We start from the raw sequence: 14,748 nt of genomic DNA, 5'->3' as shown, positions 1-14,748 counted from the left end.
CAACTTAGGAGATGCATGTTGCACATGTGGAAAGGGCTCAGTGTCCTTCATAGAGTGGACAACTTGTCCTGGGTCAGCACTTTCCCGATTTTAGCATTGGGACTGTCCAGGTTTTGCAAGTAAAAAGCAGGCATCCCGGGAACCCCCTCAGCCCCAGCTTAATTGTCTGACAGCTCAGTGCGTATCAAGAATGGGATAGAGATGAGCTGCCCCACAGAAGTAGAGAGAGTAGTAAACATCTATACCACTGTAACAGATCATGGTGGCCAAACCAAGGGCTGGGGGCTCAGCCTGGCCCATTCTGGGCTGATTGTCGCATCTCAGGGGTGGACTTCAGTACTGGTGCCACACAATGATAAAAAAGCCACCCAGAACACTTTTGAGAATAGTTGAAACTAAGATGGCCAAAGAATTATAGAAGGGACCAAGAATGTCTACCCTAGACATACTTGGGGCATGACAGCTGTCTTCAGAAAAATTTAAGATCTGTCACACAGAATTCTGTCATCCTCTGTGGCTTCAAGGAAAAGGCCTAGGATCAGTAGGTTCCAAGTCTTAACCATCAGAGATCATGTCACCAAAGACCTGCCTCCAGGATTAGTGAGAGTTCCTGCTGTCCACATCCCCAGCAGTGTTCACAGGAGGGTACCACTTGCTAGGAACATTGGAAGGGATCCTGGAATTCTAGTAGGGGTGGGACCCTTCAGTTCCCTTCTAACACTGGGGTACAGGAAGTCGGGATTCTTAGAGAGTTCATCTCCGTACTCTGATTGGCAGTGTCCTCTTCTCCCAAACCCCTGCCTCACGTGCTCCCCTCCTCTCCTCCCATGGTGATTGCCACAAGCCAAGGCAGAAACCATGGATGAGGGGTCAGAAAAACAGAACGGAATCTAGAACACAAAGCTCTGCGTAGAGCTCATCAGACATACAAGGGACTTCAGGTCTACCTGTGAGGTCTGCTTGCCCATGCCCAGACCTTTTAATGATGTTCATGAACCACGTGGTGAAATAACACACGATGGTCCATTTGTGTCCTGGGAAATAATGAGGAGCCCAACATAAAGGAGGCTGCCATGTGCACCTGCAGAGGAGAAGCGGGACGGGGGAGGGCAGGGCTGGGGGCTTGCTTTCTGGAGGGAGTGGAGCTTGCTTGTTGACACCTGTACCTCCCAACCTGACCCTAGGGATAAATTACAGGACATGTCAGCATCTTAAAGGGAGACAGGGAGGCACCCCTGGAGGAACCAACTGGTTTCATTTTTAGAGTTCTCGTGGGGTTTTCTCCATCGCATCAATAACATTGAGCCCTTCTCTTTCTCATTCTGTCTCCAGCCAAAGGGGTTTCGGCGTTACTACAGCTCCCCCTTGCTCATTCATGAACAGTTCGGATGCATTAAAGAAGTTATGCCCATTGGTGAGTTGGGACCTGGTGGGCTGAGCTGGGTTTGGAGCAGCGACGTCAGAGCTGACGGCTGCTCTTCTCCCAGGTCCTGGTGCTGCCGTACCAGTGGGGGGTGGGGGGGTGGCATTCGTTTGGTGGCTAATTGGGTTATGGTTGTTTGTTTTGCTGGAGGGGAAACTTAAGCTGAACCCAATTCTCCAGAAATGTTTGTCCTCTCCCTGATGAAGCTTCAAAGAACCCAGGTCCCAAAGGCCATCAGCAGCATGACAGAGTGGAAGGAGCATGGAGCCTGGCATCCCGTAGACCTGGGTCACAGCCCAGCTCCTCCATTGACCAACTGTGTGTCTAAACAAGCTGCACAACCTGCTGGCCCCTATACAATGAAAACAGCAATGGCTGCTTTTCATAATTTTTTGTAGAAAATAGATACACATTATAGACCAATGCTTGGAAGGAGCTTACTGAATATTGTTTATTCTTTAATGAGGAAAAAGTGTCTTATATTTTTAGGTATTTCTGGCTTGAATATATTCCTCAACAATATCCTTCAGTTCCATTTCTTCTCCCTTTCTGAAAATCTCTACATTTATGTTTGCCTTTTGGTGGTGGCAGGGGGAGCAACTTTTAAACTAGAAATTTACAAACTAGAAAGCTTTTAATTAGAAATCCCAGGAAGCCTGGTAACGTCCAAGTCTTTCAAAAAGGTTGCCTCCTACTGCAAACTTTGTGTCACGAGACTTCGTACCTTGGTGAGCAGGGCCTTTCCCTAGAGGAAATAAAGCTGGTCTCTGGGAAGAACCTTGGCACTGCAGTCCTGCGGGTGGATAACAAAGAGGAAAACCAGTCAATCAGCAAAGGTTTGGGAGCAGAGAGGGCTGAGTGCAGTGGAGGGACCTGGGAAATGGGCACAGGTCGTGGGGGGAGCGTGCGAGGAAACTTGACCACAAAAGCCCCATTTTCCCAGGGGTAAGAGGGTCTGTTGTGCAGGACCTACTTTTCAATACCATTAACCCAAGAGGTATGAGAGGTGGTTGTCTATCCCGACCGAGATATGAGGAAACCCTTCTCTCAGATGAGCTTTCTCTTCTGCTGCAGCCTGCGGCAATAAGGTGGACCCTGTCTATGAGACCCTCCGCTTCGGCACCTCCCTGGCCCAGAGAACAAAGAAGGGCAGCTCTGGCAGCGGCTCCAGTTCACCTCACGGAACCTCGGTAATTGTCCTCTTCCTCCCCCGGGCACCGTGGAGTGCGGGTCCCACCTAAATGCATCAGGCGGGGGGAGTCCCTTGGGGGTCAGGCAGCCTTTAAAGGGAGCTCCAAGTGCCTTTGGGCCACTAAAGGTTAACCTTCTGGGGCCAACCCCCAGAGATCCTTTTACTTTCCTCCTAAAGACCACGCTCCTGGCCTCAGGCTCATTGACTCTCTCTCCCTCCCCCTCCCACCACTACTAGCTTATCTGCTGACGCATAGAAAGGTTCGACCCAAACAAGGGGCAGAAGCAGAGAAGTCCCAGCTGCGTCCAGTTCTCCTTCCAGCTACATCCCAGTTCAAGAATACAGCCATTTCTCACATTTTCTCAGTCCTCTCTCTCTAAGGCAAGATGCACCCTTTGATTTCTTTCACACAAACACTGCCCTCCCCGGGAGAGGAGGGTGGCGTGGAAGCAGGGCGCTTCCCTCCATGGGACACACACCCTCCCGAGCACCTCTCTCCTATGTTTTACCTGATCTAAAATGAGTGTTGTGTGCACCTCTGTGACCTGGTATCATCATCCTCTCTCTGACTGTCCCAACCAAAATGTCTATGAATGCCCCAAGATGCCACACAACTCTGTAGCAGAGAGAAGGCTCCCCAGAGATGGGCCTGACCTGCCCGCATGAGCAGCAATGTCTGCTGCTGCGGTTCTGAGCTCTTGCTCATCACAGCAAGAAGACATCCTGAGAAACACTCTGCGGGAGACAGTGAACGTTTTTGCCTCCACATTTGTGACTGATGCTACGAGCAGAAAGACCATCACAGGCATAATTGAGGGATGTCCAGTCTGCTTTCGTGTCTAAAACAGCTTTATTTCTAGCAATATCTCGACCCTACAGACTGGTTTTAGGGGCAAAAAGCATAGTTTGTTCAATGTCAATAACATGTTTGTTCATCATAGTCCACTTATACTTCCTGGCACTGGTTCCATCAGTAAATATTTCTTGGAATTTTGCTCTGTGAAGGCTTTGTTCTGAGAGCTGCAGGGAGACAAAGACAAATCAAATTGTACTTAAACATCTGTCGCTTCACTCTTTCCCCAGAGTCCAAATCGCCTCAGTGGAAGCAAACAGAAACAATTGATTGCTACTTTAACATGACTTTTCTTCCTTCCTGCAGGGTCGGTAGTAATGAACTTCAGCCTCTTGCCATCCTGGCAGTATTGTTATATCCTAAAGCGAACATGTTACCACATAGCAAAGGTTTATTTTCTTCCAGGGCTGTAGAGGCATTTGCTTTACATTGTTGGGAAGTTGCTGCCTGGCTGTTTCTAAATCATTAGGTTTCTTCTCATGTGCTTTCAAATGTTCTAGAATATAGAAGGCTTGATGGCTTTGGGAAGATCAGCAGAAACCAAATTCGAAAACTTTCTAGGAGTTGGTTAGCTAGTTTAGGAATAATCTTCAGTTTTGTAAGATTAAATCAACATAATAATAGCAACTTCTATTCAGAAATAGTGAGCTTCAGAGGAACAGGGTACAAGTGACTTAGAGACCCTGTGACTTTTTTTTTTCTTCTTTCTGATGTGTCATGAAAGGAAGAATGGCTGAAATAAATCTTAAAGCTAAATTGTAAGAAGAAATCAGTCCCAGGAAGATGGTACTAAAGTACTCTAGAGCTGACGAGGAGAGTTAGGAAGGCAAACTTGTTCCTCTCTAGTAAGATATAAATAAATTGTTTTACAAATATGACTCTCCTCTAAGGCCCCCTAAATTCCTCTTTTAAAGAGGCGAGAGACGCACAGATAGAAGTAAGGCATCTGACCCTTTGAAAGAGGCGATCTGTGGTGTAAATGTTTATTGACCAACGAGGGCTGGACCCCGACTTGTAGCATTTTCCAATTTCCATGGTGTAAATACTCCCACTGTGGCCAGTTTCAAGCTACTAGTGTGAGGACCCTAAAGGCTCTCACCAGCCCATGTGAGCTAGTCCAGCTATACTGCTGGGTGAAGCACAGTGCTTAAGAGACGAACCTAGAGAATGTTATGCTCAGTGAAATAAGTCAGACAGAGAAAGACAAGTACTGTCTGATATCACTTATATGTGGAATCTAAAAAATAATACAAATGATGGATATGCAAAACAGAAACAGACTCACGGATATAGAAAACAAATTTATGGTTCCAAAAGGGGAAAGGGAAGGGGAGAGGGACAGATTAGGCGTATGGGATCAACAGATACAAACTACTGTACATAAAATAGATAAGCTGTAAGGATTTACTATATAGCACAGGGAATTACAGCCATTATCTTGAAATAACTTTAACGGAGTATAATCTGCAAAGTACTGAATCATTATCCTGTACATCTGAAACTAACATAATATTGTAAATCAACTATACTTTAAAAAAAAAAAAAAGAGCATGGGCTCTGGAGACAACACCAGGGGTTCAAACCCCAGCTCCACCACCACTTACGAGCTCTGAGACCTCAAGTTGAGTTCTTGATTGTCTCTGGGCTTCAGATTCCTATCTGAAAAATAGGCCTATCAGAGGATTATTGTGAAGCATAAATGAGATGATTCATATAAAGTATGTAAAAACAGCACGTGCTAGATGATTGGTAACAATTAGCTATTTAGAGTGCTGCTTTATTATTGTTGTTGTTATTTCTGTAACCTAAATTCTAACTATGACTTCTCTTATACACAAGAAAGGGCAGAATTTGTTATTACAAAAGCAATTCCTTTTCGCAGCAATGGAAACAACATTTAACTCATACCTAAGTTATGCATCCGTCAGTAGTGCATCTGGTTCTCTATAATTAATATTTAACACTCACCTAGAAAGAGCTGTAGTTCTACTGACCATTTGAAGTGACAGGATGTGGGCAGGAATTCTGATTTCTCTCTGTCGTCTCTTCCTGGGAAGTAGCCTAACTATGGCCTGTGCATATAGGCACTCATTCACTTGTCATGTGCCAACCCCAGAGCCTGCTCTGGATGCTGGGAGGGAGGGACAGTGCCCGTAAGAGAGCACACAGCCTCTCTGAAGTTAACCAAACAGACAGAAGAGCAATGATGCGATTCTTAAGACAGTGTCATGTAAATTCCACCTTAGCTCTTCGACTGGTTTCACAGTCTCTGCTCAGTCGGCCTCTGAAATGACATTGCTCATTCCACGCTGTTCCCTCTTTTCAAGATTTCAGATCTTGTGGAGGTTCCTGAAGAGGCTGACGGGCCAGCAGGCGTGTATGGCCTACGGAAACGCAGCAACAGCGGTAAGTGGGGGGCATGGGGATCTAGCACCACCCAGCACAAACGGGAATCACATCCATCATCCAGGTCAGCAGGCAGGCACACCTGACTTCCAGGCCTCTCTCTCTGCCAGCTCTGGAATTCAATCCGGGCAAGTGTTTGATATTCTGGAGGGAAACCGGGCATAATCACTGGTGGATTTCAGTGATTTGACTATAACATTCCCTAAGTTCTGTCTTCTGAGTTCTCATGCCTTAAGGACATAGAGGTCCTTCCAGGCCTTTCTGTTAACACATCACTTCCCCCACTGACCTACACTGGATAACAGAGCATCCCAGAGAGAACCACTCCATGCTACAATGGAAGTACTCCAGGTGAGGGGTGGTGCCAGGGAGTGTGGACCTCACCTGGGCTCCTGCCCAGCAGAGAAAACTAAGACCCAAAAACTGATCTGCACAGTCTAGCCAGACATTTTTATTAATATCGTTTAGTTTGCTAATAGCGTAAGCCCTTCTTATAATAATTTCTAGAATACTTACTAGATGCTAACTACATGCTATTGCTTGCTAACATTGAGAAAGAACCTCCTCTTAAACCAGAACTTAAAGAAACATAACCAGCACCTTTTGCCTGAATCTTGATGAGCCTCTTGATGTCAACAACTACTTAATTTCCACTCATTTATCCAAAAACTATTTATGAAGTATTTACTACCGGCAGCAAAACTACATAGGTCACAAAGCTGTCCTTGGGTCACTCATAACCCAGCACGGTTGCAGGTCCTGACCTGCGTTGTTACCTTGGGCTGAATGCATTCTCCTGGCAGAAGTTATCCCTCGAAGCTCTAATACCCGCAGGTGAAGCACAGGGATGCACCACCTTGGACAGATTTTCCACTTGACTAAATGTCCCTGCCATTTCCAGACTGGAAGCAGGACTTCTACATCAAATACCCCATAGCTGCTTTGTCAGCTGCTGTCTTACAGGGTATCACTTCACTTCCTTAGCTCTAGGAATCCATTCATTCTCTTCTCTAGTTAGGATGGGGCCTCGGCGATTCCCTCAGGCAGCGCCCCATGACCCTCCTTTCTAAATAAGCATCAGCGTCCATTAGGACCCCCTTTGCCAAGCCCACCCACAGCTGCTAAAGCACACTGCTAGGGTAAGAAGTCTTTGGCATCAAATGGGGAAAACACTACTTTCAGATCAGTGCAGACATCCGTCAAGCACTTAGCAGTGCCATTAGAAAGACAAATCAGAGAGTGCCAGCTGCCAGAGGACCTCGTGGCAGAGCAGTAACCCTGCAGGACCTCCCAGCCCACTTCTGTCCAGCATTGCAGATCCAGTAACTGAATTTGGTGAGCAGCCCTGGAGTTTGTCAGTGTCTTAGGACCAAACTCACCAGAGGCTGGAATGTAAGCCAGAGCTGCATTTCAGTGCTGCAAGTCTGTCAGCTGTTCTGTCCCCTGAGTCTGAGTTCTGCCTGCCTTCTTCCCCCGATGCTTCTCACCAAATCGCAGGGGGCATCCTCATCATTAATTGCACTGGACATATTTGGTCCTTGGCCCCTCCTTGCTGTGGAGGTAGATGCTGGACTTCACTTAGTGATCATGTGGTCTTCAAGAGACCTAGCCTCTCTCTGCTTCAGTCACCTCACCTCTAAAATGAGGATAATAATAACACAAATCCATAGGGTGTTGTGATCTTTAAATGAGATAACAAAGGTAAATACTATCTGTACACTGATGACTCTAAAACTTCATTCCTAGCATTAGGCCTCTTTGCTGCCTCTGGATGCCTGTAGCCTACTGGAAACAGCCATCTGAATGGAGAACAGGCATCTTCAAGTTAACACACCCAAATGGACTCTTGATTCCCTCACTCACCACCCACCCCCACCTACCGAAACCAGCTCTTCCTCAGTTGCTCCTGCTGTGTTGTAGGAATGCCATTTTACTAGATGATCAGGCCAAGACTTTTGGCATCAGCCTTGACACCCTTCTTCTCACACCTCTTATCCAATCTGTTGGCAGATCTTATCTGCTGCTATTCAAGATCACACCCAGCATGGGCCCACATCTTCCTTCTCTGCCTCCACCATCCTGGTCCAGCTTTACAGATGCTGTCACCCATTCCTCAGTAGCTGAGGTCTCTTTTTGCCCTGGGGATTTCTTCACTCAAAAATGGTCTTCTGGGCTTCCCTGGTGGCACAGTGGTTGAGAGTCCACCTGCCGATGCAGGGGACACGGGTTTGTGCCCCAGTCCGGGAAGATCCCACATGCCACGGAGCGGCTGGGCCCATGAGCCATGGCCGCTGAGCCCGCGCGTCCGGAGCCTGTGCTCCGCAACAGGAGAGGCTACAACAGTGAGAGGCCCGCATACCGCAAAAAAAAAAAAAAAAAAAAAAAAGGTCTTCTTAGGGTTTTATAATGTGAACAGCTGTATTTAGGGATCATCAATATGAAGCACCGTTGCTATTAATGAAGTCATCGTCAGGTCACGAAGTGTCAGAGATGCAGCCTAGAGCCTCACTAATCCACACGTGGCCCATGGACCAGCGGTCTGGGCAGAACTTGAGAGCCCATTAGAAATGCAGAATCTCAGGCTGCCCCAGACCTGAAAAATCAGAATTTCCATATGGACCTGTGATTCATATGCTTGTTAACGTTTGAGAAGCCGGATTGGAGGCCATTTAGTCTAACCCCTCTCCTCCAATATACACACACAAACAGGGACACACAGACATATACACGCAACAAATACTGGATAGATAAGGAAATTGAGACGTGGAGTAATACACTCAAGGACACAAAGTTGATGATTTTCTGTCTCTTTCATGTTAAGGGGCATTTTCATAGTCTTATTCAAAGAAATCTGTTGAAAGAACTTAGCAAGTGATAAAACTCTAAAAAGCTTTGGATATCTATTAACTATTCCTTTGATCAGCAGTAGCTTTCTTCATGTGCACTCTTAGAAACAAGAGGGATTAATTATGCATCAGTTTGCTTCAAAACATGTTCCTTTGATTTGGATTTAATGCTTTGTCCATGTAGTTTGAGAAACAACAGAGAGAAAACACCCTGCTTATATATAGTCCAAGTTCCCACTCGTCTTCTCACATTCTTGGCAAGGAGAGCTTCCGGTTCTGCTTTACCTGTTTCATGTATGTTCTAAAATGTACATAGGGCACACAGGTATTATTTCTGCCAACCAGATGTTATGTCAAAATCCTTGAGAAATATTTCCAAGGCCACCTCAGAAGAAGGTACAATTCATACTCATGTCTTTAGTGCTAAGAGTGCAGCTCTCTGCTTTCTCTCTTATATTATAAAAGCTCTTGGGCAGGTCTGAGTGTTTCTGGTTGTTGTTTTCAACACTATTCCTGGGTGCATCAGAAATATACATGGGCAAATTTGTTGGTCTTCACCTTTGGCTTAAGTGCCAGAAACTCCACTGGAAGCAAGGTCATGAGCAGAGAGAGAAGCATCCATCTAATACATAGCCTCAAAATCACAAAAACTCAAGGAGAAATTGACAGAACTATTAGGAAATTGGCATCGCGCTTCATAATGAGAGATTTTAACACTCCTCTCAGTCACTGGCAAATCAGATAAACAAAAAGATTTAGTACAGACATGGAGGATCTGAGGACGCACTGGACAATCCAAATCTAATTGACTTTAATAGGATGCTCCAAAAGAATATATAACTGAATCACTTGGCTGTACACCTGAAACTAACACAATATTGTAAACCAACTATACTTCAATTAAAAAATAAGATAATAAAAAATTAAAAGGACACTCCATCTAACAAATGGGAAATTCACATTCTTCTTAAGAATGTATGGAACTATTATAAAAATTGCTGACACTTCCCTGACAGTCCAGTGGTTAAGATTCCGCACTTCCACTGCAGGGGGCATGGGTTCAATCCCTGGTCAGGGAACTGTATGCCACACAATGCAGCAAAAAAATAAATAAAATTGCTCACCTACTGGACCATACTGCAAGCTTCACACATTTCACAGAATTAATATGATACAGAACACATCTTTCTGACTACAATGCAAACAAGATAGAAATCAATATTCAAAATATAACTAGTAAAACCCATACTTTAAGAAATTAAAAACATATTTTTAAAAAGCTCATATGTCAAAAAAGAGAAGTCATAATGAAAATTGAAATATATTTAAAACTAAATAATAATGAAAACTCTAGCTATCACAACTTGTGGGATGCAGCTAAAATTGTGCCTAGAGTATTTAGCGCTAAAATTATTCCACTAAAAAATAAAAGCTGAAAAGTAATAATCTAAGCATCATATTCAAGAAGTCAGAAAAAGAAATAGAACAAACCCAAAGAATGCAGAAGGGGGCTTCCCTGGTGGCACAGTGGTTGAGAGTCCGCCTACCAATGCAGGGGACACGGGTTCGTGCCCCGGTCCAGGAAGATCCCACATGCCACGGAGTGGCTGGGCCCATGAGCCATGGCCGCTGAGCCTGCGCGTCCAGAGCCTGTGCTCCACGACAGGAGAGGCCACAACAGTGAGAGGCCCACGTACCGCAAAAAAAAAAAAAAAAAAAAAAGAATGCAGAAGGAAGGCATTAATAAAGACAATAGAAGAAATTATTAAATGACACAGGTAGGTCAATAAATTCTAAGAACAGTTCTTTAAAAAAAATAAAATTTACAATCACTAATACTTTTTTTAAGAATAAGAGAGAGAGAGATGAAACAAAAAGTAATTAAAAAGGAGGAATGTAACAGAGGTTGACCAGAAAGAAACTTATGACCAACTTCACACCAATACATTTAAAACTTTTTAAATGGACAGATGCCAAGAAACTTATCAATGACCGAAGTCTGACTCAAGAGGAAACAGAAATACGTAGAGAACTTGACTTTGCTTCCAGTTATGGTGGATACACTCAATATTTTAAGATTTTGCACAACAAAAATACCAGGCCCAGACAACTTTATCCCAGACAACTTTATAAATAAATTCTACCAAATATTTTTTTTAATAAATTTATTTATTTATTTATATTTGGCTGCTTTGGATCCTCGTTGCTGCACGCAGGCTTTCTCTAGTTTCAGCGAGCGGGCGCTACTCTTCGTTGCGGTGCACGGGCTTCTCATTGTGGTGACTTCTCTTGTTGCAGAGCACAGGCTCTAGGCACGCGGGCATCAGTAGTTGTGGCATGTGGGCTGAGTACTTGTGGCTCACTGGCTCTAGAGCGCAGGCTCAGTAGGTGTGGTGCATGGGCTTAGTTGCTCTGCAGCATGTGGGATCTTCCCAGACAAGGGCTCAAACCCGTGTCCCCTGCATTGGCAGACGGATCCCTAACCACTGCACCACCAGGGAAATCCCTCCTTAAATGTTGGGTAGAGGGACTTCCCTGCACAACTACTGAGCTGGAGCTCTAGAGCCAGTGAGCCACAGCTACTGAAGACCGCTCGCCTAGAGCCAGTGCTCGGCAACAAAGAGAAGCCACCGCAATGAGAAGCCTGCACATGGCGACGAAGAGTAGCCCCCGCTAGCCGCAACTAGAGAAAGCCCACACGCAGCAATGAAGACCCAACGCAGCCAAAAATAAACAAATAAGTAAATAAATTTATTTAAAAAAAAACATTTGAGGAAGGTAAAATTTTCAGATTACATAAGCTCTTTCAGGACAACAGGAGGTGCACAGGAGGACGGGCAGCAGCATTCTGTAACTTAATTTATGGGACTGGTATAATACCTCAAAATCAAAGGAAGACAGCATGAGACAGAATCGCTGGCTAGTCCCCCTCATGAGTATGGATGCAGAAATCTGAAACAAAATCATCCTAGTGCACTGAACCCAATAATGCATTTTAGAAAAGCAGTGCATAATTACCAAGTTGAACTTATTCTGGGAATGCAAATGTGAGTCAATGTCAAATAAGCTGATAATGTAACTTGTACATGACCAGGTTAAAGAAGAAAAACCAAATCATCATCTTGAGGCAGACATGGGCCTCCCAGGACTGCAAAGTAAAAAATAAAGACAGAATATAGAAGAGGAAAAGAGGAAAGCTCTTTGGGGACTAGCAAAAACTAAAGATTCATTTTGCATCTGTAACATTAGAAAATATGCCTGGGTAATGGACATAGATTTTGAGTGTGTCCATGGGTGAAATCAACGGCCAAATTATTTTTAATGAAATGAATTAAAAGTACCAAACATAAAAGGTGTCTGATACATTTTTTTGGTAAAATAGTTACCTTTCTTTATGCCTTTCCCCTCAAATCAGTCTTAGAAATAGCCAGAAGGAATGGTTTGTTTGTTTTTTTAAAACTCATTTTTTTTTTTTGGCAGTGTTCCAGTTCTGTTTGCAACCATATAGCTGAAAACACATTGGGAGTCACTTCAAATAATTTTCAGCATAGTTCACAAAATGATACACATTTTTGTGATGACTAATGGATAGTCAATGAAAAGCTAAAATAATGTGAAATTACAAAATTATAAAATCAGTCAAACTGAATATTGCATATGTACCTTATGTAGTCCCCCTTTTAGATCAATCAAGAATTTTCTAAGATGCTCTTCCCATGTTTCCATTCAAACATTCAGTATTCTCTAAATGTATCCAGTTTTATACTTATGGAATCAAATTATGCCAAGATTTCAGGTAATCACTTAAAACCAGAGAAAAGTGTGCTCGTCTCTACTCTTTAAACCGGGAAGTTGTGTAGCCAAATATTGAGGCAGACAAGGCCCTTCATTTTCCATTTTCCTACAAAGCAGAGCGCCTCCAGTGACTGCATATTGGCTTCCTAGGGATAATGGAATTGTACCCACAGGCTCTGGAACTATAAACCATGGGCAACAGATGTTTGCTAAGCATCAGTACATTTATAGGGGCTCTTGTTCTGAAGTGTGTTTTCTACATCACAGTTATTGAGTCCATTTTAAGGACAGTGGAGGTTGTCGATGCATTAAATGAAAGAGGGTACAGAGTTTTCCGTGGTGTGTTTCTCTTCCTCTGCTGGTATCCTTGATCCTCTGAGGGAGGGCCAAAGGGAAGACTAATGTGTTTTTTTTTGTTTGTTTGTTTTTTTGCGGTACGCGGGCCTCTCACTGTTGTGGCGTCTCCCGTTGCGGAGCACAGGCTCCGGACGTGCAGGCTCAGCGGCCGTGGCTCACGGGCCTAGCCGCTCCACGGCATGTGGGACCTTCCCGGACCGGGGCACAAACCCGTGCCCCCTGCATTGGCAGGCGGACTCTCAACCACTGCGCCACCAGGGAAGCCCTAATGTGTTATTTTTTAATGTCAAGTCATCTAAAAGGTAGATTAATTTCAACACTACAACCCTATTGTATAGACTCGGAAACACTTGCTACCTTTTATTTTTATTTAAGGAAGATACATGATGTTGGTCTCTGAGATAATTGTGACTGATTGAACTAGCTAAGGCAGTGCCCCCCATACCCATCAGGGACCTCCCACAGCTGTGTGTGTGGACGGTGAAAACTCCTGCCCATTGTAAGGAGCCTTTTTCTTCAACGAAGGCCACAGAGTGGCTGCTTAACTGCAAAAGGCAGATAATTATGTATTCTAAGAATAAACTAAATGAGAAACCACTATTTAATTTTCTTTCTCAACAGCAGCCCCAGTGCATTGACAGTAAGAGATTGAGAAAGTATTTTGAAGTTTAAAACTAAAGCTTTACTCTGCAAATAGAATGTAGAAATCATTAAGAAACTAGAGTCAAGATGTTGAATAGAGATCAAAGAATCTGATATTTGAAAAACTGAGTTCAAATACAATTAAATCGGGCCATACCTCACCTACCATCCCCTTAACAAATGATTTGATACATTTAACAAAGATTAATGACATGGTTTCTGCTCCTGAGAAGAACTCTGCCAAATGAGACCAAGCAATACAGGAGGATGCATGCTGGCCTGGAGGCCTGTACGAAGGTGTGGGCATACAGAGAGGGTGATGCAGGATGCTCAAGGGAGACGAGGAGCATCACGTGGAAGATGACAGGAGAGCTGGGTCACTGAGGATGAGGAAAAGGCGGGGAGAGGTCAAGTCGAAGATATGGTGCTGGGAATAAATAAAGCTACATCTTTCAAGCATGTTTCCAAAACCTGATGACTGGATTCATAAAGCTCCTGCTTTTTCTTGTCTCTTTCAGTGTTCACGTATCCAGAAAATGGCACTGACGATTTCAGAGACCAAGCAAAGAACATAAACCACCAGGTATTCATGGATGTCTTGGAAAACAGACCAGACAGGGTCCTTAGATCATTCTGTAGGTCACCACCCAAGTGGGTCATGAAATTGATTTAGGGAGTCCCAGACCAGCATTTTTAGAGAATAATGTAGCATAAGGTACATAGCATAGACATCATTGAGCAAAACAAATACTACAGTGCATCCAGGGTACAAAGGATAAGCCTTATACTGTATGCTTTTGTTTCTGTTATGTATGTCACATACAAGTTGATATATGCTCTACAGTGTGTTAATTATATAATTATGTAATATATTATGACTATTTTAAAGTACATAAGTATATATTTATTACATTTTATGTTAATTTACATATGCAATTAGAATAATATTTCATAAAATACTTGAGCTTTGGATAGCAGAGTGAATCACAGATAAAAAGAATGTAGTTGTGTACAACTTTTGTTTATATTTTCTATATATGGCATATATTTATTATATTATGCATTTAAATATATTATACAATTATATATTACATATATAGTGTATACATATGTAATGATACAACATACAATATCTGTTACATATTATATACTTTTAAATTATGTATGTTATAAAGCATAAACATTTATATAGGATTAACATTTACGTAGTTAATAATAATAGCTAATGTTTACA

The 14,748-nt window shown here is 43.5% G+C and overlaps 1 protein-coding gene across 1 annotated transcript in view; it reads left to right on the top strand.

Annotated features, from left to right (window-relative positions):
* STAC (SH3 and cysteine rich domain) overlaps nt 1-14,748 on the top strand; it is a gene marked incomplete at both ends in the record, with an annotated part of 100,673 nt that overhangs the window by 60,985 nt on the left and 24,940 nt on the right. The window contains 4 exon segments of the mRNA XM_079712136.1: nt 1,333-1,414; nt 2,498-2,613; nt 5,796-5,874; nt 14,033-14,097. Of these exon segments, the coding sequence (XP_079568262.1) occupies nt 1,333-1,414; nt 2,498-2,613; nt 5,796-5,874; nt 14,033-14,097 (342 nt within the window).

This window comes from Hyperoodon ampullatus, assembly GCF_949752795.1.
Source record: "Hyperoodon ampullatus genome assembly, chromosome: 10".
In the NCBI taxonomy this organism is placed as follows: Eukaryota; Metazoa; Chordata; class Mammalia; order Artiodactyla; family Ziphiidae; genus Hyperoodon; species Hyperoodon ampullatus.
This window is presented reverse-complemented; position numbering and strand designations above follow the sequence as displayed.